This window comes from Exophiala viscosa, assembly GCF_022695815.1.
Source record: "Exophiala viscosa unplaced genomic scaffold EDD37scaffold_4, whole genome shotgun sequence".
Taxonomy (NCBI): Eukaryota; Fungi; Ascomycota; class Eurotiomycetes; order Chaetothyriales; family Herpotrichiellaceae; genus Exophiala; species Exophiala viscosa.
This window is the reverse complement of record NW_026944356.1, coordinates 1,422,850-1,447,175: the sequence shown is the minus strand read 5'-3', so window position 1 is coordinate 1,447,175 and position 24,326 is coordinate 1,422,850. Positions and strand designations below refer to the sequence as shown.

General features: G+C 51.2%; 8 protein-coding genes across 8 annotated transcripts; 3 read left to right on the top strand and 5 right to left on the bottom strand.

Annotated features, from left to right (window-relative positions):
* Positions 1-10: 10 nt before the first annotated feature.
* EDD37DRAFT_379741 (putative 3-isopropylmalate dehydratase) lies at positions 11-2,708 on the bottom strand. The gene has a single exon (XM_062812072.1). The coding sequence runs from the start codon at positions 2,483-2,485 to the stop codon at positions 203-205; it is 2,283 nt and encodes a 760-aa protein (XP_062671058.1). The 5' UTR covers positions 2,486-2,708; the 3' UTR covers positions 11-202.
* Positions 2,709-3,038: 330 nt separating this feature from the next.
* Positions 3,039-4,612, bottom strand: EDD37DRAFT_379599 (beta-isopropylmalate dehydrogenase). Its single transcript, XM_062812070.1, has one exon. The coding sequence runs from the start codon at positions 4,271-4,273 to the stop codon at positions 3,104-3,106; it is 1,170 nt and encodes a 389-aa protein (XP_062671057.1). The 5' UTR covers positions 4,274-4,612; the 3' UTR covers positions 3,039-3,103.
* A 214-nt stretch (positions 4,613-4,826) lies between these two features.
* EDD37DRAFT_657497 (putative MFS transporter) lies at positions 4,827-6,418 on the top strand (the record flags this gene model as incomplete). Its single annotated transcript, XM_062818897.1, has 3 exons — positions 4,827-4,940; positions 4,986-6,131; positions 6,203-6,418. 3 exons carry the CDS (start codon positions 4,827-4,829, stop codon positions 6,416-6,418), a joined length of 1,476 nt encoding a protein of 491 aa, XP_062671056.1.
* Positions 6,419-7,429: 1,011 nt separating this feature from the next.
* On the bottom strand, positions 7,430-8,551 carry EDD37DRAFT_379604 (uncharacterized protein). Its single transcript, XM_062812071.1, has 2 exons — positions 8,203-8,551; positions 7,430-8,153 (listed from the first exon to the last, which is right to left on the bottom strand). Exons 1-2 carry the CDS (start codon positions 8,216-8,218, stop codon positions 7,552-7,554), a joined length of 618 nt encoding a protein of 205 aa, XP_062671055.1. The 5' UTR covers positions 8,219-8,551; the 3' UTR covers positions 7,430-7,551.
* A 101-nt stretch (positions 8,552-8,652) lies between these two features.
* EDD37DRAFT_629002 (PAB-dependent poly(A)-specific ribonuclease subunit pan2) lies at positions 8,653-12,614 on the top strand. Its single transcript, XM_062816478.1, has one exon. It carries the CDS (start codon positions 8,789-8,791, stop codon positions 12,290-12,292), a length of 3,504 nt encoding a protein of 1,167 aa, XP_062671054.1. The 5' UTR covers positions 8,653-8,788; the 3' UTR covers positions 12,293-12,614.
* A 462-nt stretch (positions 12,615-13,076) lies between these two features.
* On the top strand, positions 13,077-13,958 carry EDD37DRAFT_649494 (uncharacterized protein; the record flags this gene model as incomplete). Its single annotated transcript, XM_062818141.1, has 2 exons — positions 13,077-13,247; positions 13,317-13,958. The coding sequence occupies 2 exons, from the start codon at positions 13,077-13,079 to the stop codon at positions 13,956-13,958; spliced, it is 813 nt and encodes a 270-aa protein (XP_062671053.1).
* Positions 13,959-14,462: 504 nt separating this feature from the next.
* Positions 14,463-17,713, bottom strand: EDD37DRAFT_379540 (autophagy-like protein 13). Its single transcript, XM_062812069.1, has one exon. It carries the CDS (start codon positions 17,433-17,435, stop codon positions 14,616-14,618), a length of 2,820 nt encoding a protein of 939 aa, XP_062671052.1. The 5' UTR covers positions 17,436-17,713; the 3' UTR covers positions 14,463-14,615.
* A 1,354-nt stretch (positions 17,714-19,067) lies between these two features.
* EDD37DRAFT_628999 (uncharacterized protein) lies at positions 19,068-24,280 on the bottom strand. The gene has a single exon (XM_062816477.1). The coding sequence runs from the start codon at positions 23,869-23,871 to the stop codon at positions 19,123-19,125; it is 4,749 nt and encodes a 1,582-aa protein (XP_062671051.1). The 5' UTR covers positions 23,872-24,280; the 3' UTR covers positions 19,068-19,122.
* Between the last annotated feature and the right edge of the window lie 46 nt (positions 24,281-24,326).

Below are 24,326 nucleotides of genomic sequence, written 5' to 3'. Positions count from 1 at the left end.
ACAGTTCGGTAGTGTTTACTTGTAGATTCGGTGCTTGAAGCCATGAAACTTGTTGAGTAGATGCCACCTTTGGAGAAATGCAAACGGTTACCATAGGCTGGTCAGGTGAAATGCGAGCCTGACCGAAGGCCTAGAACTTTGCTGAGAGGCTTTGAGCAGTAGATTGGTGTATCTGATAACAAATATAACAGACATGCGTAAGCTACCAGTCAAAATTATCTTTCGCGCCGGGAAGAGCAAGCCCAAGTCGTTTTGGGGGCTGCAATTTTCCAATACGACCAAATAACCAAGGGAACTTTTCCTTTTGCTTGACTTCGAAGTCATAGATCTTCTCTTCACTCAGAAGCGTGTTACTGATGTCGTCGACGCCGTTGATCAAGCAGTGCTTCGTGTAAGCGTCCACTTGGAATTTTGCGATGAGATTACCGCCATCATCCCTGATTTCCTGGTTGGGCAGATCTACTTGAACCTCACGCTTTGCCAGGCCTTCTTCGTGGATTTTCTCCAAAGCCTGGGTGTCATCGAGAGGTATTGCAAGAAGCCCATTTTTTCCGGAGTTGTTGAAGAAGATGGATGCAAAGGACGGTGCAATGACACATCGAAAGCCGAAGTCTACCAGAGCCCATACGGCATGCTCTCGTGATGACCCGCAGCCAAAGTTCTCTCCCGTACAAACTAGAATTTTCGAATTGCGATAAGGTTGTTGATTGAGAACAAATTGAGGGAGGTCTTCGTGCGTCTCGCTATCGTATCTAAGGTCCCGGAACAGATTGGGTCCCAGACCAGTCCGCTTGATAGTTTTGAGGAAGGCACCTGGAATAACCAGATCTGTGTTGATGTTTTGCATGTCAAATGGCGCGGGAACTGATGAAACAGTGTCGAACTTAGGGATACCGTCAGCACTCTTCACCGCATGCCTTGCAGCTCGATTGGCAACGATTTCGTCCTTGGGTTTGGGAGCAGATTCAGGGGCAGAGGCGGTCACTCTAACGGATCCATAGCTCTTGACCGTGTCACCACCAAGCGTCAATTTGGTTATCCTGATTGATCCGTTCTCGGTGGTCAAGAAATCTCTCACGTCAGTCATGTGGCCTTCGATTGCAGCAGCAGCAGCCATTGCTGGCGACAAGAGGTGGGTCCGACCCCCTGGCCCTTGCCTCCCTTCGAAATTTCTGTTCGTCGTGGATGCACACCTCTCACCAGGAGACAAGACATCAGGGTTCATGGCTAGGCACATGGAGCAACCAGCTTCGCGCCAGTCGAAATTTGCGGCTTTGAAGATCACGTCTAGACCTTCATTTTCTGCTTGCTGCCTCACCAGTCCTGAGCCTGGGACAACCATGGCATAGACCGAATCCGAAACTTTTCTGCCCTTTGCAACCCTTGCAGCCGCTCTCAGGTCTTCAATCCTTGAGTTCGTGCAAGATCCGATAAACACTCGGTCGATCTTGATATCTGTGGCCAACATGTTGGCTTCCAGATCCATGTACTTCAGAGACCTCCGGATTGCAGCAGCTTTGAAAGGCTCGGTATTGTCATAGTCCGCTGGATCCGGAACCCTGCCAGTGACTGGGATAGCATCATCAGGCGAGGTTCCCCAAGTTATGGATGGAGTGATATCCGCAGCATCTATTGTAACCGTGAAGTCCCAGTGAGCATCCCCGTCGCTATATAAGGTCTTCCAGTATGCAAGTGCGTGGTCCCAATCGGCCCCAGAAGGAACAAGAGGGCGATCTTTGAGGTATTCAAAGGTGACATCGTCGGGTGCAACAAGTCCGGTTCGAGCACCACCTTCGATACTCATGTTGCACAGCACCATTCTTGCCTCCATTGATAGATTTCGGATTGTAGATCCACAAAACTCAATGACGCATCCTGTTGCTCCCGCTGTTCCGATCTTACCCAGCAGGTGTAGGATAATGTCCTTGGAGTATACACCAAGACCGAGCTCACCCTCGACGCAAACGCGGAGGTTCTTGTACTTCTTCTGAAGCACAGTCTGTGTTGCCAGCACATGCTCGATATCTGAAGTACCTCCACTGACAGCCAGCGCGCCCACCGCTCCATGTGTTGGTGTGTGTGAGTCACCGCAGAAAATCATGGAGCCTGGCAGTGTGAGGCCTTGCTCTGGGCCAACGACATGGACGATACCCTGTCTTCGGTCGGACATGCCAAAATATTTTATGTTGTGCTCTTTGAGATTCTTCTCGAGCAATGTGATCTGAGTTCTAGCCTGGGGCTCCGTGACAAACGACGCGGCATCCTGATATTTGGATCGATCGTCTGTCGGAACATTGTGGTCGACCGTGGCGAGTGTCAGATCAGTCCGTCGGACAGGCCTGGAATTCTTTCTGAGTCCGTCGAAGGCCTGTGCGGTAGGAACTTCGAAGATCAAGTGAGCGTCCACATACAACAATGGTGCTGTCGTGTTGTCAGGGTCAACCAGATGCTCTCGGTAAATTTTGTCGTACAATGTGAGAGCCATGTTGAGTCCAGTTCGTCCTCGAAGAGTAAACCGAACAACCTAGCTCTGGCCAGTGTGATAAAAGCGTCCTATAGAACTAGGGAGCGTTCTTGATGTGTAATAAAGGGAGGAGATTGAGACAATGTCAATAGTCACTTTGTCTTAGATACTAAGCTTGACAACATATCGACACCAGGTTCTATGAGTCACTAGTCGCTGGTTATACGCTGTGGCTTTTCTGGACCAGACAGTGTTAGGTTTGTATTAGCCGGCGTTGTAGAAATAAACAGCAAGTCTTTTTCGTGTGGGGTGATCAGCCTGGCGGAGGGTGCCGTGGGGGATTCTGGGATGGGGAACTAGCTATAGCCGTGGAAGGCTATAGCCGTTTAGGGGTTGGCCAAGGTTGCGGTGTTCGATGGGTTTTGCGAGGTCACGCGAGGTCCAAACCCCAACTTTTACGAGGATTGTTACTCTGCGAGTGGTATGATGGACGAGCATTCCCTGTTGTTTGTGATCAAAGTGATTTCTTGAGGAAAAGAAGATTGTCAATCTTGGAAGCCGCATAAGGTCAAAGATGATGTACTCTAAGTGTTAATCTATATACTATGATTCAATAATTTCAATTGCGAAACAAAAATCTCACAACATACTGCTAGTTTCAGGCATTGAAGATGCCTTTGAGCGGTCCAGAACCTGCTTGAGGGCAGTAACAACGGCGTTTCCCATGTCCGTACAAGAAGCACTGCCACCAATGTCACCTGTTCGCACCTCCAGACCACCAGCCTCCTTGTCATCAAGCGCAATACTGACAGCCTCGTCGATTGCGTCAGCTAGGAAATCCAAGTCGCAGCTATATCTCAGCATCATAGCGGCGCTTTGAATCGTAGCAATGGGATTGGCTTTGTTGGGAGCCAAGTCTGGCGCAGAGCCGTGGCTAGGCTCGTACATTCCCGTTGACAATGGCTCTCCCGGAATACCGGACAAGCAAGCGGATGGGCTGAAGCCAAGGGATCCGACTACTGCAGCAGCTTCGTCGGAAAATAGATCGCCAAAGATATTGTCACATAAGACAACACCGTTTAGCGATCGAGGGTTCTTCACCATGATCAGAGCAAGTGAGTCTGACAGCTGGTGCTGGAGAGGAATGTCCGAAAACTCTCTGTCGTGGATTGTTGTTACGGCTTCGCGCCACAGTCGACACACAGCCAACACATTTGCCTTGTCGACAGAGGTGATTTTGCTAGGCCCCTTTGCACCTCCTTGTTTGCGTGCGAGGTATGCGGCCATTCTGGCGATTCGCTCGATTTCCCATCGGTGATAGCCCCAGACGTCATGAGCATAATCCTCTGTTTCTTCCTTAGCACCAAAGTAAACGCCGCCGAGGTTCTCTCGAAGGACAATAAAATCGGTGCCCTGGACAAGAGATTCCTTGAGGGGCGAGCATTTGGCGACGCCTTTGGAAGGAACCTTACAGGGTCGAATGTTGGCCCAGCAATTCAAAGCCTTCCTTAGGTCCAGCACAGAAGTTTCTGGCCGTAAGGCTCCGGTCATGCCCCATTTAGGGCCACCAACGGCTCCGAAGAGCACTGCAGTGGAGTTCTTTGCTTTTTCAATGACTTCGGGCGTCAACGGAATGCCATGAACATCAATAGACTGACCGCCCAACAAGTCGAAGTCGAGATCGAATTTGATGCCTTGTTTTGCAACGCCGGGATGTGACTCAGCCGTTTGCAAGACCTTGACAGCCTCGCCAACGACCTCTGCCCCAATGTGGTCACCGGGCAGCACGAGAATTTTGAAGGCCGGCATTTCTGTTTGAAATCTTGTCGAATTTGTCTTGTTTATTCCTTGATACAATGCTTCAATATTGCCATGGTTTCCGTCCGCAAGAATCTACTTAACGGACCAACGGCTAAAGGCAACAACGAGGGTGTGCAACTAGAGCGAACCCCATGCTCAACCAGCAGTAGCCGTTCCGGCCACTCTCCGGAGTTCACTTCTTAGCGACCCCTGAACGGGGCACAGCTGCCCGGCAGATGCCAAAAGTGGCTTTAGCCGTCCGACTATAGGCCAAGGGAGTGAACGAGACCTTCCCCGGATATAGTGATGCTAAATATGGTGTGGGGTTTGTGTGCCAATTTAACTTGGTACAGAAGCGCAGAACTCCCTCGGACAACGGCTAGAACTTGTTTACCAGAGAATCGTTACTCCAGGGGTGGCAAGCGGCTATGGCAGGACACCGCTGTTGAACAAGTCCTTGCCTCTATAAATGTGCAAGATGAATCTTCCCTTTCTGGTCGATGTCTGACTTATCACTTTTGAATCCGTCTCTTCTCCCTCATCAAATTTATCAACTGTCATAATGGCAGCAGAAGAGCCGACACCCGCAGTGGCCCTGCATGGGAAGGGGGACATCACCCACTTCGAAGACCAGGCAGTGACCGCCACGGACACCACGGAGAAAAAGGCCGAAGTGGTGGGACAGCTCGAGGCTCTTGCCTTCAGCTACACCAAGGCTGAGGAGAAGAGATATCTCTTGAAGATCGATGTTATCGTGCTTGGATATGTGTCGGGAGCCTATCTTTTGGCCTACATGGATCGAGGAAACATCGGGAACGCCAACACTGCAGGGATGTCCAAAGACTTGGGCCTCAGCGACAACCAGTACCAGTGGGTGTTGACCGCCCTGTACTTGGGGTACATCCTGTTCGACTGGCAGACCATCTTCTACAAAATCTTTCCGGCTCGATACTACGTCCCAACCGTCATTTGCATCTGGGGTATCATTGCGGGATGCTGTGGAGCTGCCCAGAACTTCACCGGTCTGATTATACTGCGTGTCTTGCTGGGGATCTTCGAGTCTTCGTACAGCCCCGGGCTCGCCTATTTTTTCTCCTTCTTCTACTACCGAAGAGAGATGGGTCGACGTCTGGGCTGGTACGTGTCCATCGCTCCACTCGGTGCCTCTTTTGCTGGGGCCTTCGCATATTTCGTGACGAAAGGTCATCATTCAATTGCCGGCTGGCGGGCTCTCTTCCTCGTTGAAGGACTGCCGGCGGTAGCTGTTGGTCTCTTCGGTTACTACTGGCTTCCCTCAAACAGTCAAGACTGCCAGTTCCTGAATGAGAAAGAAAAGAAGATCGCTTTGGCTCGAACAGTTCGCATGACCGGAAACCAAGAGCGAAGCCGAAAGATTCATATCAAAGCCTTTTTGAAAAGCTTGTTGGACCTCAAGAACTGGTTACCGACCCTCATCTACTTCTCCTGCAACGTCGGCTACTCTTCGCTACCAATCTATATACCGGCAATTCTCACAGGCATGGGCTTCACGTCTATCCATGCCCAAGGCCTTTCTGCGCCGCCATATCTGTTCGCCTGCTTGGTGGTACTGGCAATTGGCCATCTATCGGATCGATTTCAGCGTCGAGGCTACTTCCTTGCCGGATGCATCTCAACCGGTGGTATCGGATATATCATCCTCGTTAGCGTCAACATAGTTGCCGTCAAATACTTTGCACTGTTTCTGGTCGCTGGAGGATTGTACCCGTGCATTGGTCTGGTGCTTAGCTGGGTCGCGAACAATAATGGAAGCGACAGCAAGAGAGGCGCCGGTTTCATCCTCATGAACTTTGTGGGTCAATGCGGTCCCCTGGTTGGCACTCACATAGTAAGTTCATCCTGTCTTACACTGATGATGTTGGTAGCGAGTTCTGAGGCATGGACTGACTTCAAGAACAGTTCCCAAAATCCGAGGCTCCTCACTATCGCAAAGGGTTCATCATCTCGCTGAGCTTTTGCTTCTTTGCTGCCACACTGGCCCTGCTACAAGTTGCCTGGCTAGCCCATCTCAACAGGAAGCTCGATGCTCTCCACGGACCAGTTCGCCAGGATATCGACACGGAAGATGAGATCGGAGAGGAGACTGATGCCAGCACAAATTTCAGATACATGTGAGTATTATTCTTTCTCTCAGACCCGATGGCTATACTGACCTTATACTTAGTTTGTGATCTATATTGCAACAGAACAATGTACAGAAGATTTGGTAACAAGAACATTGGAAGTATCAATGGTGGGCTTCGTTGAGGATACTCGTGCGAGGTAGATCATGGGTGGAAGTCATCTTTGAACTATAGTTAGCTAGGTACCGAGTAGAAAATACTATGGTAGTATATGAGAGATTAAAAAGTACTAAACTTTCTACTTAGCCTAACGAAAGCTACATAATTGATAAGTCGTGCCTAACTTACTCTACTCGCACTTCTCCTAATACGCTCTGACAGACTAGTAGTGAAGAAAAAGCGTTGAACGGACACTCGGAACCGCACAGAGGACCAGATAGTCTACAGTTAGTTTTGCTAGAACCGTTTTACTGTAGTATTAGAGATATACTTTCGCTGTACCGAGCGAGAAAAGTTAGACCTCTAACGTTAAGTGAAGAGAAGAAGTATTCTCGTACCTAGTACTATAAATACGCGCAAAAAAACATCTTTATGTTCTTTAACCACCGGAACAATGTGAACATATTGCAAGCTTGAGCATAGAAGTCTGATCGAATTTGTCAGCAGCGTCTCTCGGATCTTATGTCAGGTCGGTCTTCGTGCCAGTACGGCGACCGCGATGAGCTTGGTGGCGTTGCTTTTGATACTGGAATCGTCAAGCTGGTTGGTGATAGTCATAGGAAAATCCCTAAAGCCGTCGGACTCATGACCAGAGATGACCCACTTGGTCATACTGATGTCGAGTTCCCATATGCTGCTTCTGTGATTTTGCACTCCCGAATTGGACTGAGATGGCGCCGATCGTACAGCAGTCAGCTTGGCGACGAATGGCGTGTTGCATAGGTCCAGATAGGCCAGCTCTCATTCTGCGACACCTCATTGCTGACAAATGGTTGGAGTTGTATCGAATCAGCCGCAGTGTAAGCCGTTGTAGAAAGAGATGAGCTTCTCGGACGATGGCATCATGGCGGGTTTTATGTATATGGTGTGCCGCATCAAACCAATCTGGATGAACAGCCTTGCAGAAGGAGGCAAACAGCTGGTGAACACTGAGGTACCTACAGGCTCATGGCGCACGCGTGCTCTTCATCCGTACAATCCATCCCACTCTTCTTCCTCATCCTCCGGTGCAGCATTCTTTTTGATCTCTTCCAGATGCTTTTGTTTCCGATCCCTCTCACGTTGAGCAAGGTCAGTCCTGTCCAGCGGACATGTACCGTTAAGCAAGAGCCAGGGTCGGATGCATTCCAGATCGAATATATGACTTGGATGACACGGCAGCCTCACCAAAAGAGGGTGCGGATCTTCCACAAATGCGTTCCCACAGATTGGGCAATCGGCATCTTTCTTCACCTTCTTGATGTCAACTCGGTCTAGTTCTGCGATGTACTCCTCGTCGACGCCTTTAACTTCACGAGGAGGATGTTCGGCCGAGCTCATCAGAGTTGCGATCATGTTTCCAAGCAGATCCGAATCCGCGTTATCATTGTCTCTTTGCATGAATTGGAAGGCTTCGGCCAGCGAGCGAAAAGCCGCCGAGACATCGCCCGGAACTGGAACAGCATGCTCTCGGGCTCGATCCTCGGGTCGATCAGGGGTGATCTCGTGGAGAAGGCTCATGAATGAGGACAGATCCGGCCTGCGAGGCTGGTTCTGATTGTGGCTGGGCTCATCAGCAGCATGCTCGGCTAGTAATGGTCAGCTAGAGACGATATAGGGGATTGTGCGGGCACTCACTTTCGTAGCTTGCCATTATGGCAGACGCAAAATCTGGCTGTCCTTTTGTGGTGTGAAGAGGGTTCGCAAGTAGGTGTGAAGAGGAGAAGATAGGAGGGACAGCCGGTCAAGTTGCAGAAGACCCAGGAATAAGTAGGACCGGTCAGTCCAGGCACAAGGTGATGGCGTGGCACGCAGATTGTAGGCTGTACAGTGGCAGACAAACGCCGTGGAAGCCTGTTGTCTCCTTGCAATCCCGAGTCTATTGTGTAAGTGACATGATGCCGAACGTCAATACCCTCTCACCATGCTTCAATGAGGTCGGAGAGTAGAAGAATCACAATGTAAGTGAAATGCAAGTAGAAGAGAAGACGGAGCGCAGCCAATAGACACACAGTATGAGCGGGAATGAGCCACAGCTTTCAGCCACGACTCACGGACCACAACTTCAATCATTGTCAACCTCGACCACCATCTTCACTCTTGCTCCTCAATAAGACCACGAAACAAAATATGAAAGTCCGACCTTGGACCGTTGAATACCAAAATAAAAGTAATGCTGCGTCCTCCAAATCCATGATCGCTGGAAAGGACTCTGTGCGCGCCCATGGAGGCCGATTGGGATGAAATCACACGCATCGCGGTGCCCTCGTCAGGCCTGCATGCAATTCCCACCCCAGCCAGCGCCATAGCATTCGACGATCTACAAGAGTTACTATGGGTCGGTAACGATCAAGGACGTGTCACCTCATTCTATGGCCCAGAGCTGCAACGATATGTCTCCGTCAAGGCTCACCTGGGCGAAGGGCCAGTCAAACAACTACTGCTCCACGAGAAGGGCATCGTATCCATCTCGGCGTCCAGTGTACACTTCGTCACCCGCAGAGGTCTAACTCAATGGCACCTTTCACATCGACTCATGACCGATCTACGATGTATGGCCTTCACAACTATCAACAATCTCATCATAGTCGCCGGATGCCAGTCCACTTTCTTCATCATAGACATCGACAAAGGCCAGATCGTGTCCGAGCATGCTGCACAGGCTAAATACACCATCATCAAGAAAAGTCGACATATTTGCGCCGCCACCGACGATGGCAATGTCCACATTATCAGCTTGAATGATTTTTCCGTGCTCAAGAAATGGAGAGCCCATTCAAGCGCCGTGAACGACATGGATGCACGCAACGACTTTCTGGTAACGTGTGGCTTTTCCGTGCGACAGCTAGGTGTACCTATCGTGGATCCCTTGGCCAATGTGCACGATCTGAAATCTCTCACTTCACTCCCACCAATACCCTTCCATGCAGGCGCGGCTTATGTACGCATGCACCCGAAACTACAAACGACAAGCTTTGTTGCCTCGCAAACAGGGCAAATGCAGGTCGTGGATCTGATGAATCCAGTTAATGTTATGCTGAAACAAGCAAACGTCCAATTCATGCTGGGCATGGAAATCGCTTCCTCTGGCGATGCTTTGGCCATTACAGACACAAACGGCCTGATATACCTTTGGGGTTCACCATCGAAAGTGCGATTCAACAACCTTAGCAAAGAGACAGAATTTGCAGATCCACCTCCACAACAGATCCCTCATGTGGACTGGAATGATACGCCTCTAAATACTATAGGTATGCCGTACTATTCAGAACCACTACTGTCGGCATGGCCTAGTCATGTGGTCTTTGAGGTTGGGTCGCCGCCGGTCCCTGTAGAACCTTCCTTACTCTTTCATATGCAAACGGCGGAGATGGGACAATATGCTCCTAACCTCAATCCTCGAAAACTTCTCCGTTACCAGGTGGAAGATACCAGAGCAGGTCATGCACCGGCTTCGATCGCTGTACCCAAATTTCTGAGTGAAAAGGCCAAGGGAACGCCAGCCACTATGGATGGGCAAAAGCTTTCTGACGCCGTGGAGTCTTTGGCCGGAGTGTCTTTGAACGGCCGAAACCAGACTGACGAGGAACGAATGCTCAAGTACAGCAATGTGGAAATCAAGTATTCCAGGTTCGGAGTTGACGACTTTGATTTTCGGTACTACAACAAAACTCCTCATTCCGGATTAGAGACTCACATCGCAAACTCCTTCATCAACTCCCTGCTACAACTCTACAGATTCATCCCGTTGGTCCGCAACGTCGCCGTACAGCATGCGGCCACCTCATGCGTTGCAGGCAATTGTCTCCTCTGCGAATTCGGATTCTTCTTTGACATGTTGGAAAAAGCCCAAGGTCAAAACTGCCAGGCCACAAATCTTCTGCGGGCATTTGGAGCATCTAGGGAAGCTGCCAACCTCAGCCTGTTTGAGCATTTGTCCATGGCCAATGGAACCCCTTTATCCACCACTATACAAGCGGTCAATCGCTTCTTCCTGAAGCAGATAGCACACGAATACAACACCATTGCTGGGAGCAGCGATGGCATTGATGAAATCCTCGCATGTAATGCGTTCGAGTCGATTCGATGCATGTACTGCAACAATGAAACCACCAAACCTGCCAGTACTTACGTGCATGACCTGGTTTACCCGCAGGTTGATCCTAAACACTCGATGAGATATTTGAAATTCTCATCAATTCTGAAGACCACCATTGAACGAGAAGCCAAGAATCGAGGTTGGTGCAGTCGATGTCGAAGATATCAACAACTTGCTATCCGGAAAACCATCCGGCAATTACCCTTTGTGCTCATGATCAACGCGGCACTTGGTGGCAACGCTACGATGCGAGCCCTTTGGGAAACACCAGGGTGGTTACCATCAGAAGTCGGGATCATCGTGCAGGATAGGAACGTCTACTGCTTCGAAGGGTCTGATCTTGCTTTGCACCTCCGAAACAAGTCTCCGAATCTGGTGGTTTATGAGCTTGTGGGCTTCGTGGCCGAGATCGACGCTAGCGAACGACATCAACCTCACCTCGTCAGCATGGTCAATGTTGAGGTGTCCGGCGCTGGATCTGAGGCAATGCATAACAACAAGGTATTCCCCAATTGGCACCTGTTCAACGATTTCCTTGTCACTCCAATCGACCCTAGAGAGGCCTTGCATTTCAGCGAAAAATGGAAAACGCCTAGTGTGATCGCTTACCAGATCAAGACCGCACATGGGAAGCTTGATGAGACCTGGAAACAAAACCTGGACACTACGCTCCTTTATCACCATTACAGTATCAATGGACTTTATCCGGTTGACGAGTGTAAGATGTTGAGGCCCGATGAGCACCCACGAAAGGATACTCCTATTGCTCTGGACACTGAATTTGTGGAATTGGAAAAAGCCGAAATCGATGTCAAGGCCGATGGTACGCAAGAGACCATCCGACCCGCCAAGTCCGGACTTGCGCGAGTCAGCGTAATACGTGGTCAAGGTGACGAGGAAGGAGTACCCTTCATCGACGACTATATCACGATATACGAACCAATTGTGGATTACAAGACACAGTATTCCGGCATCAAACCTGGCGATCTTGACCCGCAGCAGTCCCAACATAATCTTGTTCCGCTGAAGGTGGCATACAAGAAATTGTGGATTCTGCTTAACTTAGGGTGCATTTTCGTTGGACATGGATTGGCATCGGATTTCCGCAAAGCAAACATTCATGTGCCCAAGTCACAGACTGTCGACACACAGTTTCTGTACTTGGCACCGGGCAGGAACCGAAGATTCTCCTTGCGGTATCTGGCTTGGGCTGTGTTTAAGGAGTACATCCAAGAAGAGATGTCCGAGGATGCGGCTGGCGATGGACATGACAGTATTGAAGATGCGCGTATGGCGCTGAGACTGTGGCGTAAGTACCAGGAATACGACGACGCAGGAATTGTCGACCAAATGATTGAAGACATCTATCGAAAAGGCACAAAGTATGGATGGAAACCTCCTCCGAGAAGTATTGGAGGGATTTTGTTGCCCGAAGGCATGGGCACAGGAACAGCTAACAGCGCTGTGCCGAGCGGAAGAAATACACCTGACTTGATGCCGTCGCTTTTGCCGACGTCACCACCAGGGTCGAAGAGCGGTGGCAGTAGCGGAGCATTCAAATTGAATGCGTCAGGGACAGGAAGCTTTGTGCCAGGAAATGGGACCTTGAGAGAGAGTCCGCTGCGGTGAGCTGGAGGCTGAAGGGAGAGATAGACGAGCAGAATCGAACTCTGAGGTTTGTTTTGCTGTAGTGGTTTGCAGATGAATAAATTACTTTGCAGATTACCATTGTCTCTCATGACACTTGCACTTAGGTGTTGTTCCCTCATGACCACGTCGCCATCAAATCAGCCTCGTCTACTGTTACCTAAGCCGTACACTTCTTATGGTTTAGCTCGGTATTAAACCCTGTTGTGCCTGGGGAACCAGCGGTGAGAGTCCCATATGAGTGGCCGGCTGTTGACTTTCGGGCGTCGGAATACCCCTGTGGGATCGTCTCCATGAGGGTCTCCATGAGGCGCATTAGGGCCCTTGGCTCCCGGAAGATCTATTTTCGGATGCTCAGACCCTCTTCAAACGCCTCATCAGCCTCTCCTTTACGAGGCTACCAAGACCTGTAAAATGGTTTCCTCAAGAGCACTCATGCTCTACATTCTCTGATTTTTGCCTTTCTCTCTTCTTCACTGTCACTCAATGAATTGCCAACAACTTCATTGAGCCATCCGTCGTCATCGTAGCCGTTGCGGCGTTGCTACAAGAACCGTCTCAGCAATACCCAACCACTCTCCTTTTTTCCATTGCGAAACACGACGTACGACTCCACCTACTTACGACGCTCCAACGTGTCTGAGCTTCTTGGTTGCGCAGCAGTTGAACAGCCACACTGCCAACCCCTTACGGAGTACACTGCGACGAGAAAAGATATACTTGCCCGTTGGCGTTGACTGTCTTTCGTTTTTGGCTTCTTTTCATCATGCCCCCCAATTCCAAAATGAGAAGCCGACCACAAGTCTACCCACGGCTAGCCTTCCACGTCGTTCGGGCAATTGCATTCATCAGTGCCTCCATCGTCACGGCCATCCTAGTCTACTTCTGCATCCAACTTAAGCATGACGGCTATAAACTCCCATGGACATTCATCATTGTACGTTCCGTTCCCACCAGCGATCGCCCGCAAGACCAAAAACGCGCCAGCTAACAGTGTAACTTTCAGGTCCTCGCCTCAACCCTCCTATCCCTCATCACCCTCCTCATCTCCAGCATGATCTACGCCTGCGCCTTCCTCAACCCCCTAGTGAACATGCTAGTCAACATTCCCATCGCACTGATCTGGACCGCCGGCCTCGCCCTCCTCACATACAACATGTACGGCACGCTAGGCCACACCTGCTCAGCCACCAACTGGGCCTCGTCCGACGGCATGATGATCTGCCGCACATACAAGGCTCTCTACTCGTTCGCCGTGTTCGGCTGGCTCGCCCAGATCGCACTGGTCGTGCTCGACGTGCGCAGTCGTCGCGCTCAAACCGCGCTCGGCAAGTACAACAAGATGGATCTGGACGCCAACGCCTCTGCGAAGGACGTCAAGTTGGACAACCTCAATTGTACGAGCACGAGCACACTCTCGCATTCGCACTCGCACTCGAATTCGCAGGACATACCGTATGGAGTCCCCGAGTACCGTGAGAACGGGTATTCGAGACCTGCGCCGCAGCAACAACAGCAGCAGCAACATCAACATCAACAGTGGACAAGTGACCGTCTAAGGATGGCAGATTATAACGACACCCACGGCAGATTCAACCAGCAGACCGGGTATGCGAATAACGGGTACGGTTATGAACCACAGCGGTGAGCATTGCTCGATAAGCAGCACATGCTGCGCCACAGCATGGTCATGATTGGTTTTCATTTTAACGACTTTTTTACGACAAGAAGCGAGGGCGTGCACTGGTCATATCTCACCGATGATACCACATCTATACAGCGAAGGGAAAAAGACGGAGTTTGGAGACTTTATGGCAAGCGACGTGCATTTGGGACAAAAGGACATATTTATGACTTCGACACCTGGGCTAGCTTACGGATCTGGCAGGACATCATGTACACCACCATCATGATGCGCATAATCTGCCTAGATACAGGCTATGTATGTACAGCTTACCCGAGAAGTGAGCAAATAGGTAGCATAAAACCCACGAATTGAAACAAAACTCAAATTCTAGTGAGTGAGAATGATACCTAGGTACATTCAAGAAATGCCGCTTCAATACATCATATGATATGGATAGGGACTCATCCTTGAACCACATCCATTATACAAACGCCAGTCCAGTCTTGTGGGACGCCAACGTGCTTGCGTGCCTCAAAATCATGAGCCCGCTTCCCCGTATAGTTCATTTATAATAAGCCCAGCATGTTGCGCCGGAATCCCGCTCACAGCACTCCAAGTATGCTAAAAGCGACAGTCGTCATATCTCGTCCACGCCCCATTGGAAGTACAGATCATTCCCTAACCACCACCACTGATACCAGCACCGGCACCAGCACCAGAACCAGAACCGGCTTGATCAGGCTTCCCACTTCCAGCAGTGTGAAAGTCGCTCTTTTCCATGGCAAAGGGCAGGAACTCGTCCTCGTCTTGAAACCGGTTTTCAGGTCGACTTACGCTTCGTCGGCCACCTCTTCCCCATGACCCGCTGGTACTACTGTCCACTTGCTCCACGCTGGCTCCAGTCCCGCCGAAGCTCGAGCTAGATCCCTGCGTAGGAGTAACGCCTCTACCAAGACCTCCTCTGGTCGGTTTGTTGCGATAGACATTGGGTGAAGTGCGGTCTGAAGTGGATTCGGAGCCTCCACCGTCTGTGGTCATTGTCGCCAGGCCAGAATGGCGATGCACTTGAGAGCCGGCACGGATAGGATCGTTCGCTCTGGGCGAGTTCGTCCCCTGCCTAGTCTGAGCACTCGTGGGCTCATCGACATCATCTTGCCTCGCTGCCTCACGTCGGTGACCTCTGCGATCGGCCCCCATACTATGGCTTCGCATGCCGTACAAATCACCAATGTCCTCGTCTGAACTCAGAGGTCTCCGCTGAGCTGAACTAGATCGTTGATAGCCCGGTAAGAAGAGTCTGGGAGAGTTAGGGATATCTATTGCCGGAACGTTAGCCGTCGACTGAGCTTGCGCGGTCTCCTCCGTGGGCGCCTCTGATGGAGATCGAGGTGCTTGGCCACTGAGATGGTGAGCTTGTTCGGTATCATCATGACTGTAGGCAGCGCTCAGTCGAGATGGAGCGAACGGGGTATGTGGTGTATGAGGTGAAATAGGTTTCCCAGGAGATGACGAAGTCGACATGGACGTTCCAGCGACCATGGGAGGAACGCCCGACAATTGCCGACTAGAAGAGGCCGACGATCGCTGTAACATTAGTGACGATGACATGGAGTCAGACAAGGCAGCATTCGAGTCTCGCATTCGGTGAAAACGATGTAATGCTGCTGCGGTTCTCTTGGTGTTGGCTTCAGCAGCAGCCGAAGATGCAGGTAATAAAAGGTCTTTTTGTACTTCCAACATCTTGAGGAAACCCGAGATATTCTCCCCATCATCTTCTGCGACCGAGCCCGAACTTCCACCACCAATTGCTGCCTCTGTCATCAGCCCAGAACCTGGCTGGACTGAAGAAGTAGCACTTGCCCTGCCGCTGCTGGTCTGATCATCATCTGTCTTGGTAGTGGTGCCTCCTGATGACAGTCGAGCTCGTCTATGACTGAAACTGCTGCTGTACCTGGTCGGAGCAGGCTTGGGCAAGCTCGATGCGGTTGAAGCAACAGCAATGTCGGATGTGAGTGATCCGGTCCTTCGCGATGCCATATAAGTGGCAGACGGAGGTGCAATTCCTTCTTCGGTAAGCGATCCAAGCGTAGGCGCTCGTGCGGTATGTGTTCGTGGAGAGGCTGCTAAAGGAGAAGAACCGAGAGGAGAGGCTGATAATGTAGGGGTCTTGAACGGCTGCACAGAGAAAGAGCTTCGTCGGTTAGCTGCGACAGCGCGGAGGGAGTTGCGGGTGGGTTGAGATGCTGTAGGGGGATGCATCGAGGATCTGGTCTGTTCCGGTGTCGGCGGAGAGCTGGCATTGAAGTCTTGAGCATTGCGAAGAGCTGAAATTGGACTCGTCCCCGTACCAACTCCTGCCTGGTGAAACGTTGACAAGCTGCCGTATGCAAGCCCCAACTCTGGTCTTTCGAGCAAATTCTGTCGCCGGTCATTGGGAAGAGACCCGATCTCCGCTCGAGAGCCTTTGTCAGTCGGCAAGGAAGGCCGGAATAGCTCGTCATCAGCGCCTAGAAATCTCGAGCTTAACAGCTCCTCGGAGTCATCTATTCGGAAATCGCAGTTTTGTCGATATTCAACTTTGACCGAAAATGGTCCCGCGGGTGAGTCCGTCAGGCCGAAATCGTAGGTGGACAGGACATCCGCGTGACTATCAAACAGCCTGAGGCTGAGATTGTCTGACCGAGATATACCACTCAATCGCGTTCCGTCAACCAAACGATAACCCAGCCTCATTGCCATGTGAGAGCGACCTTTGCCCACTTTTCTCGACAACTTCCAAGCCGGTAGGAAATTGCTGTACGTATAGAGAGCCCTGAAGGATACGATACTCTTCTTGTAGACCAGCGGCAGAAGGGTGGCCAGATCCGAGGGAATTGGAGTCCTAGCATCACCAAGCTCTATCGTCCACCTTTCCAGTAGGACCTCATTAGAATCCGAAGTCCGTCGTTGACCGGTACGAGAAGTACTGTAAGCCGAAGACAAAGTATTCAAGACATCCCATCTCTTGCCGTCGTCATCGATGATGACCAGTCTTTGACCTTGCTGTAGAGGTTCGGTCGTGAGGAAGATCTCGATCATCAGTGGAGGAGGACGATTGTATTCGACATCGCACGTTTTCCACCTCTTTATATCATGCTTGTACTCGTCCGTCTCATCTATGTCCAGGTTGAACCACCGATTCACCCTCTTCGTGTCTGTCTTTTGAGAGTACGCTGGTGCCAACTCGATTCTCGACTGCAATATGATCAAGGCTGCCTTGGAGTGGTAGTTCTGGATGACCTGATTTAGCCTCTGCATCTGGCCAGCGGTATTGTCCGCCGGTTGATCTTGACGAGCAGCAGCGAAGTCTTCCGAGGAACCGGAGCCCTGGGTAAAGGGCGAGTCTGTCCTTGAAGCATGGGAGTCCCGATCTCTAGGGTTATTCGTGCGGGTAGGGTTTGTCTGTTCGGAGTTTGCGGGAGACGCAGTGACTGGTGGTGGACGAGGATGTTGATGCATATTGATGGGTGGGATGGAGCATGAAATGTCTAGGTCGTCGATGTCCTGGCTTAGCGTTCCGACGGTGAGTCTAGCCTGGCAAGTATCCGGTAGCCATCCATGCTCTTTCACTAATATCCCAACAAGAGTGCAATGGTAGTATCAATGGCCGTTGATTGGGGCGGTCAACACCGGTTCATTTCATGGAACTTTTGAACGTTATTGTGGTAACTTTCGGGGGGGGCAGCGGAGCAGATGCAGGCTAGATGGAGGGAGGAGTCATTGTTGCGGCGCAGTAGGAGGAAGATGAGAAAGGTGTTGGGAGGTGTGAGGTTGTTGATGGTCTCGAGTCGCAGGCATATGACGGAAGCTGCATGTGATTGGCGGTGTTGGAGTCAATGCCAGGTCAGTTCGGAGGTCGGATAGGTACAGATGTAAAGGTGGAGAGTGGTGGTCAGGCGAGTGGAATATTACTTTGCAGTCGTCGGGTGAACCGGTGAAGAGCCTCGCCAGGCAGCGATGGAGTAGACTTAGTCTGATGGAGAAAGATAAGTAAAGGCAGTAGTGGAAGAGTTATTCAACAATGGGATGATGCAGGCGTGCAATGATATGATATCGAAATGTCGGATACAAAGCAGCAACACCAGGGACGATCTCTCTTCGCCGTGGCTTCTTCCGAAACTCCACCGAAGGGTGCGGGTGCAGTGCAGTGTGCAAAGGTGCAGTACTCCGTTATGGTCAACGGTGTGGCCGGTGAGGTTGAGGAGTGTTTGTTGGTCATTTCAAGTGATATGATATGATATGCTTCCTCACATGCAGCATGCCTGGTCCTTAGTTTCATTGCTTGTCACTCGTTCTCTGGCTGGTCTCTGATGTCCTGCATGGACTATGCATCATGGGCGCAGGCACCAAAAGGTGCGAGGAGAATGTGGTGGATCGAGAAACCTCCATTTGCCTTTCAATTGGTTGCCTCAATCACCTTCCCTTGTCGGCTACGGTACTGTGTATACTCTTTTCTTCTAGGCACTCTGGGGGAGCGCATATAGTACTTTTCATACGGCCAATATCTCAATGCCAGCAATGTTAAGGTACCTAGGTATGCAGTTGATGGTTTTATTTTCCCTCCATTGCACTTACAGCCAACAACCGGCATCTTCGCCGTTCGGTTCCAGCCCTCCCTCTCGTAAACAACATTAAAGGACTCTTGGTTATGTGCTTCCTCTCTGAATTGTCCTCTCTGCCTTGCGCATACGAGACAACCCCACCCGGCTGCTGAACCAAGGCTCCCTTCCGTTGCCCGCCCGTCTAGCCGCTCCCGCTAAGTGATTTCCCTCGCTTCTGTGGTTGTGACTTTCATCGAACAAGAAAAGAAAACTTTGGCGTGCGAGCTTGTTCCTGGTAGTGACGGTACAATGTTATGCTGACAATCAGGCACCTGTGCCAGTCCACCGGGCAGAAGTCTGTGGAAGTAGTATTTTCAGGTGCAGAGCACCTTCGTGCAAAGAGTACGAAGGATTATCGTGAGCCTGCCTGGCTGCCTGGCTGCAAGGACATCCACAGGTCGACAGGTCGCCCCTTAGGATGAAAGATGCTAATTTATCAATCCTTCAGGACACTTTTCAACATCGTGAGAAAAGAGTCTTCGTTACGTTATGTAGCGTCAATCATATGTGCAATCCCATGAATCAAAATCTGTACTGTTCTATCATTACTGCCGTACTCCACGTTGCTGCTGTGCATTACCCCGACCACGCCCTCGACCGCTGCCTCGTTGAGAGTCATGCCCACCACGACCAGAATCTTCCCGGTGCTTCGGGTTCGCCGTGGAAGGCTCTCGGCCAGCCACATCCGTTGCCGATGTTGCTTTGCCCCTACCACTGCCACGACGGTGTCCGCCACGTCCACGGCCCCCTTTGCCACCTCGGGCTGCAGTAGTACTGGCTTGTGCCTCTTCCTCTTGTATCCGCCGGCTCTCACTGTCCCACCACTCTTGGAACTCCTGTTCCTGCTGGATCTCTTGCAGTGACCTCTTCGCGACTGCCTCCTTGACTGCCCTTTTCTCGGTCTGCTGCTGCGCTAATATCTCGGCCATCGATGTACGTGCGTCGATAGCTGAAGCTGTCCTAGAAGGAATGGGACTGTGGCGTATTGATTGGATTTGTGGCGCCGCTGGTTTGAGGGCAGGTGCAAGCCCGGATGGTGGTCCACGACTAGCGTCTTTGGTAGGGGTCTGCCCACTTGGGGAACCTCCTGCGACTGTCTGACGCATGGTCATGCTCTGCTTCCCAGGCAGTGGCTTATCGGCTTGTGGAGTTGACCCTTGCATGGGCGAGACCGGTGAAGCAGCGGGCTTGATGGGTTTGGCCACGTTCTGCCAAGGAGAAGAGGCTCCTCTTGCGACCGAGTCCTTGGGCACACTTGAAGACTGTACAGTCTTCGCCTCTTGCTCCTTCACGAGCAGCTGCTGCTGACGTTTCCGCTCCTTTTGCGACATCTTGTTGCTGCCTTGCAACGGAATTGAGGCCGTGCGCATGGCTTGCGTCAAATTGGACACGCGCGACGCCGATGCTTGCTCCATGATGTCTTTGAGATCACTCTTTCGACGAGTCTCAGTAGGAATCTGCCATGCTGCCCCGGACGTCTCGAAGCCTGTCACAGGCACTGTCGGACTGTGCGCCAAAAGTACGTTGTCCGATTGTGACCTGTACGAATTGACGAATCCGGCGCGAGGTGTTCTGGGACTCTCAATAGATCCAGAAAGAGCAGCGTTGGGCATGTTCAGTGGCACAGGCTTCTCTCGGAGGGGTGGTGATCTGCCCGATGGACGTCTGACTTCACTGGCCGGTCCTGGAAGAGCATCGTCGTCCATTTCGAATGGCAAATCATCGCCAGCGTCATTTGGCACAATTGCTGGGCTGGCGCTTGGAGTACTGGCAGGCGAGTCACCTACCGGTGTTGGTAATTGTCCTCTGATGGTCGGTGAAGACGCATGTCGTTCCAAGCTGCCTACACGAAGTTTGGCGGCCGCGGAAGCGTGACGTTCTTCGTCCTCGACAAGCCTCGACCTCAGCCTCATAGAGTCGATCCTTCGCTGCCTGCAGATCTCCATCCTCCTGAGCAGATCGGGGTGGTTTCCAACCAGTTCGATCTCTGCTACTTCACTGCGAGCGAACGGCAAAAACGCCAGCTGGTTGGCTTCGACAACCTCATCAAGCTGAGAAAAGAGGTCTTCGTCCAGCTCATCCAGCAACTTCATTTCTAACGTACTTTCCAAATTCAGACAAATGTACTCCAAAGCCGCTTGTTTAAAGTCGTCCACGGAGCACTCGGCAACAGTGTTCAGTAAAGAGCAGACGTTCCTCACATTGACGAATCTTCCTAGAATTTGTTGACAAATCTGCTCGAGCCGATCCAGCATGAGTTCATTGGCAACAGACATTAATTCAATGACGGTATCGATGAACTCGTCAAAGCTCTTTGTGACTACGTCGTCAAACAGCTCATCTCCAGTGTCGGCATAGAGATGTCGTAGAAGCATGCTGAAGATACGCTCGTCAATATGTTTGAGGTCCACTCTGACAAGCTCGGACTCCTCAGCTGCTGCCGTGCGCCGCGAACGCATCCACATTCCTCCAGCTCGTCCATTAAACAAGCCGTCAAAGAATGGACAACGCTTGCACAGCAGAACACTGTGAGCAGGAAGCTCGGCTCCATTGGCAAGTTCAATAAGTACATCAGCATCGGTGAAGAACTCGGGGTCGAGAAAGGCAAGCTCCATGTCGTTTGCGAGATGCCAAGCAGGATCAACCATGACTCTCGCTGCTCGTTCCAATTCTCGCAATTCCAGGTGTGTAGCAATTTTCATGAGTTCAATTCGAATAGCGCGATAGCGTGCGGCAAATTGCAATGCCTTGGACGTGTAGTGCCAGACATCAGCCAGGTTCTCCGTATACAGATATAACACCAGGTTGACGATGGTCAAGAAATCGGCGCCATTAAACATTATTTGAATCTGCCCATCGGCTCCATATTCGATCGACAGAACATCGGGAATGGAATAGTAGTATGACTCCTGAAACTCTGTCAAAGCAGTCCGCATGACCTTGCTCCTTGCCTTGAGCACAAAAGCGTGAATGGGAATGCGGATGTCGGTGACATTGGAGGTAATCCAAAGATCGTACTGGCTGTCCGATAGTGGTTCGTGGCGTTTGCAGATGTCCATGATGTCTTGCTCTGCCGAAGCTTTGGTGATGATCGCGCGACAAATACTGGCCGAGTTGACCCCTAGCTCGGGGTCGTCGCTTGACTTCCCATACTCGATAAAAGGAAGCAAGAGCCCGACATCGTTCCACAAAGATTGCGCTTCCGGAACTATTTGATCGCGAGTGACGGAGCAGTCTTTTCGTACGGCTGTAAACGATCCAAAAGCGTTGCTTCGAACGGCTATTGCTCGAGTCAGGTTAGGAACGCGGACGAATTTGTAGTCTTTGACCCGCGCCATGCCTGCCTGCTTGTCGCGCACGGTTTTGATATTTGCGCGCTTCTCTTTTCGCCAGACGGATCCGGATGCGGTGCACAGCACGATCGAGCCATCTTGCCCGACGGCCACGTCAATAGCAGACATGTGAGCTTTCCGGATCGACCAGAGACGGACCGGCAGTGGTAGAGCATTACGGGCCTTAGTCGGATTGGTCGTAGACATGTGCGAAGGGACGTTCTCCGACACTTTTGGAACCTCGACGGTATAGACTTCCCCAAATGAAGACATGGCACAGATCGTGCTGCCACCACTTGTGATCTGTTTGACATAGTTGGACTCCATGTTATACCTCGTCGAGAGACTGTCCGATATGTAGTAATTGGTGAACGTTTCCATCGGAAAGAGTATCTTGGTCCAGCCATAATGTGTGAAGACAATGACATCGTGGTTCTCGAGTAATACAGTGGTAGCGCGGTCAATCGCGCTGACCGACAGAATCGAAGATTGCAAGACCGACACTCCGACGCGGCGAGGAAGCTCTTGTATTCCCAATGACCGGGCGTCTGCATCCATCAAACCCAGTTGGCCTTCATTCTTACCAAAGGTATAGAGTGCCGACGAAGTGTACAATGCTGAATGGATTGCGGAAGCCGCTGCACCGACAACGACCTCTTTCTTGATATATCCATAGAGTTGGCGTGGCGTCAATTGCATAGGCACCTCATTTTTGGGCACCTCCGGCAGAGAATAACCCAGTTGACCATACCGATTACTTCCCCAAGTATAGACTTCGCCTTGCGAGCATACCGCCACGGTATGATCCTGCCCAAGGGCTATAGCGGAAATGTGTCTCTTCGCAAGTCCACCACTTTGAATGCACCGATAAGTGAAAGAAGTGTTTTCATCACCAGTACCAAGACGGCCACCTTGTCCAAATCCAGATATGTACAGGTTCGAAATCGGGTCGTCCGTTAGCACAGCAGTATGAAACTTCGACATGACCACGTTTTGGATGGTGATTGGTTTGTACCGAATGATATCAGGCAGGAAGTCCTGCGCTCGAAGATCCTCAATGCTGCTTGCCAAGTCTGCATGCTGGGCGCTTTGCCTGGCCTCGAGATGATCAGCAAGCAGACGCTGGAGCAGGTGATCTGGTCTTGTAAATTGAAGGCGTTCTGGATAATGTCGATCGTCACCGTCCCCAACACCCAGGGACATATTCTTGTTGCTACCAAACGCGTATACCTCATCCCCTACAAGATCGACGAGGGGCTGGACATGGCGTTTTGACCGCTCGGCATCATAGTTTTCATGATAGTCCATGCCGTTGATGCTTTCGTCGTCTTGCAAGCCAGATGGGAGTGTGGAAGAATCATCCTGCAAAGATCGCGGGGCAATCGTGAGGCCAAATACTTCAAACGGACTGTTGCCTTCATGGTCTTTGATCTTGACGAGGCCGCCGGCGTGGGTATGCTGGGTGTTTGTTGTGTAATCCGTGGCATCTTGGATGTCTCGGACCATCAGAGCATGTGCGATTGAAATGTTGCCAAAGTACAGCGCACGATGCAAAGCTGTCCAGCCGCTCTCGAGATCCTGGGCGTATAGGTCAATGAAAGGCATTCCCAACAAGGCCTTGACAAATGCCAGGGCGTCTTCCGATCTTGATGATGCAGCATGATGCAATAATGTCCTCCCGAAGCTGTCTCTTGCATTCAGTTCAGCGCGCGTCAAGACAAGACCTCCAGGCTTGCCATGGCTTGCGCTCGTTGGAGTGTACCCCGAACTCTTCCTTGTTTTCAATGGAGTCTTGGGAGACGCGGATAGACTCCCTGGGCTACCAATCTTGAAAGAAGCATTTCCTGCCTGGCCTACGGCGGCCACCTTGGAAGGTCCGGAGGTGAAGGTGGCGTTCGCCAGGCACTGTCGAAAGCTATCGACATCGTCCTCGAGGAGATAACGCCAGAGACTGTGGCTCATGTGGTATGTAGAGGTGCAGTTGTCTCCGGTGACCGCTCTGGACGCCTCGCTGTGATCTCTGAAGGATCACGGCGTGTTTAAAGGCGTGTTCAGCGGACGGAGACGGAGAGGATTCGGGTGATGATGGTGATGCGTGAGTCAAACGAATGACATCTTCGATTCAGTTGGTTCGTCCGCGCAAGAAGCTCTTAAGTGTTCCAGAGGCTTGAATAGACGTATATGTTGCGGCGACTGTTGTCCGAGGACGCAAAGATATATGATATGGAGGGGCACTGGTGATGTGGTGGTTCTTGGTAGCGATCTGTGCGCGGCACAGTGCGATAACCGGACATGTTGGAAGGACGCCTCTCCAGCCAATCAGACAGGCCCGTGCCGCTTCGAACCGCGAATGAAGGAAAGGCCATTGTTGTCTGGGGTTAAGCTTTGACACCTCACAAGATCTCGACACGCGTGCC

Coding starts and splice junctions, on each gene's coding strand:
- EDD37DRAFT_379741 (XM_062812072.1), bottom strand. CDS start 2,485: ATGGCTCTCACATTGTACGACAAAATTTACCGAGAGCATCTGGTTGAC.
- EDD37DRAFT_379599 (XM_062812070.1), bottom strand. CDS start 4,273: ATGCCGGCCTTCAAAATTCTCGTGCTGCCCGGTGACCACATTGGGGCA.
- EDD37DRAFT_629002 (XM_062816478.1), top strand. CDS start 8,789: ATGGAGGCCGATTGGGATGAAATCACACGCATCGCGGTGCCCTCGTCA.
- EDD37DRAFT_379540 (XM_062812069.1), bottom strand. CDS start 17,435: ATGCATCAACATCCTCGTCCACCACCAGTCACTGCGTCTCCCGCAAAC.
- EDD37DRAFT_628999 (XM_062816477.1), bottom strand. CDS start 23,871: ATGAGCCACAGTCTCTGGCGTTATCTCCTCGAGGACGATGTCGATAGC.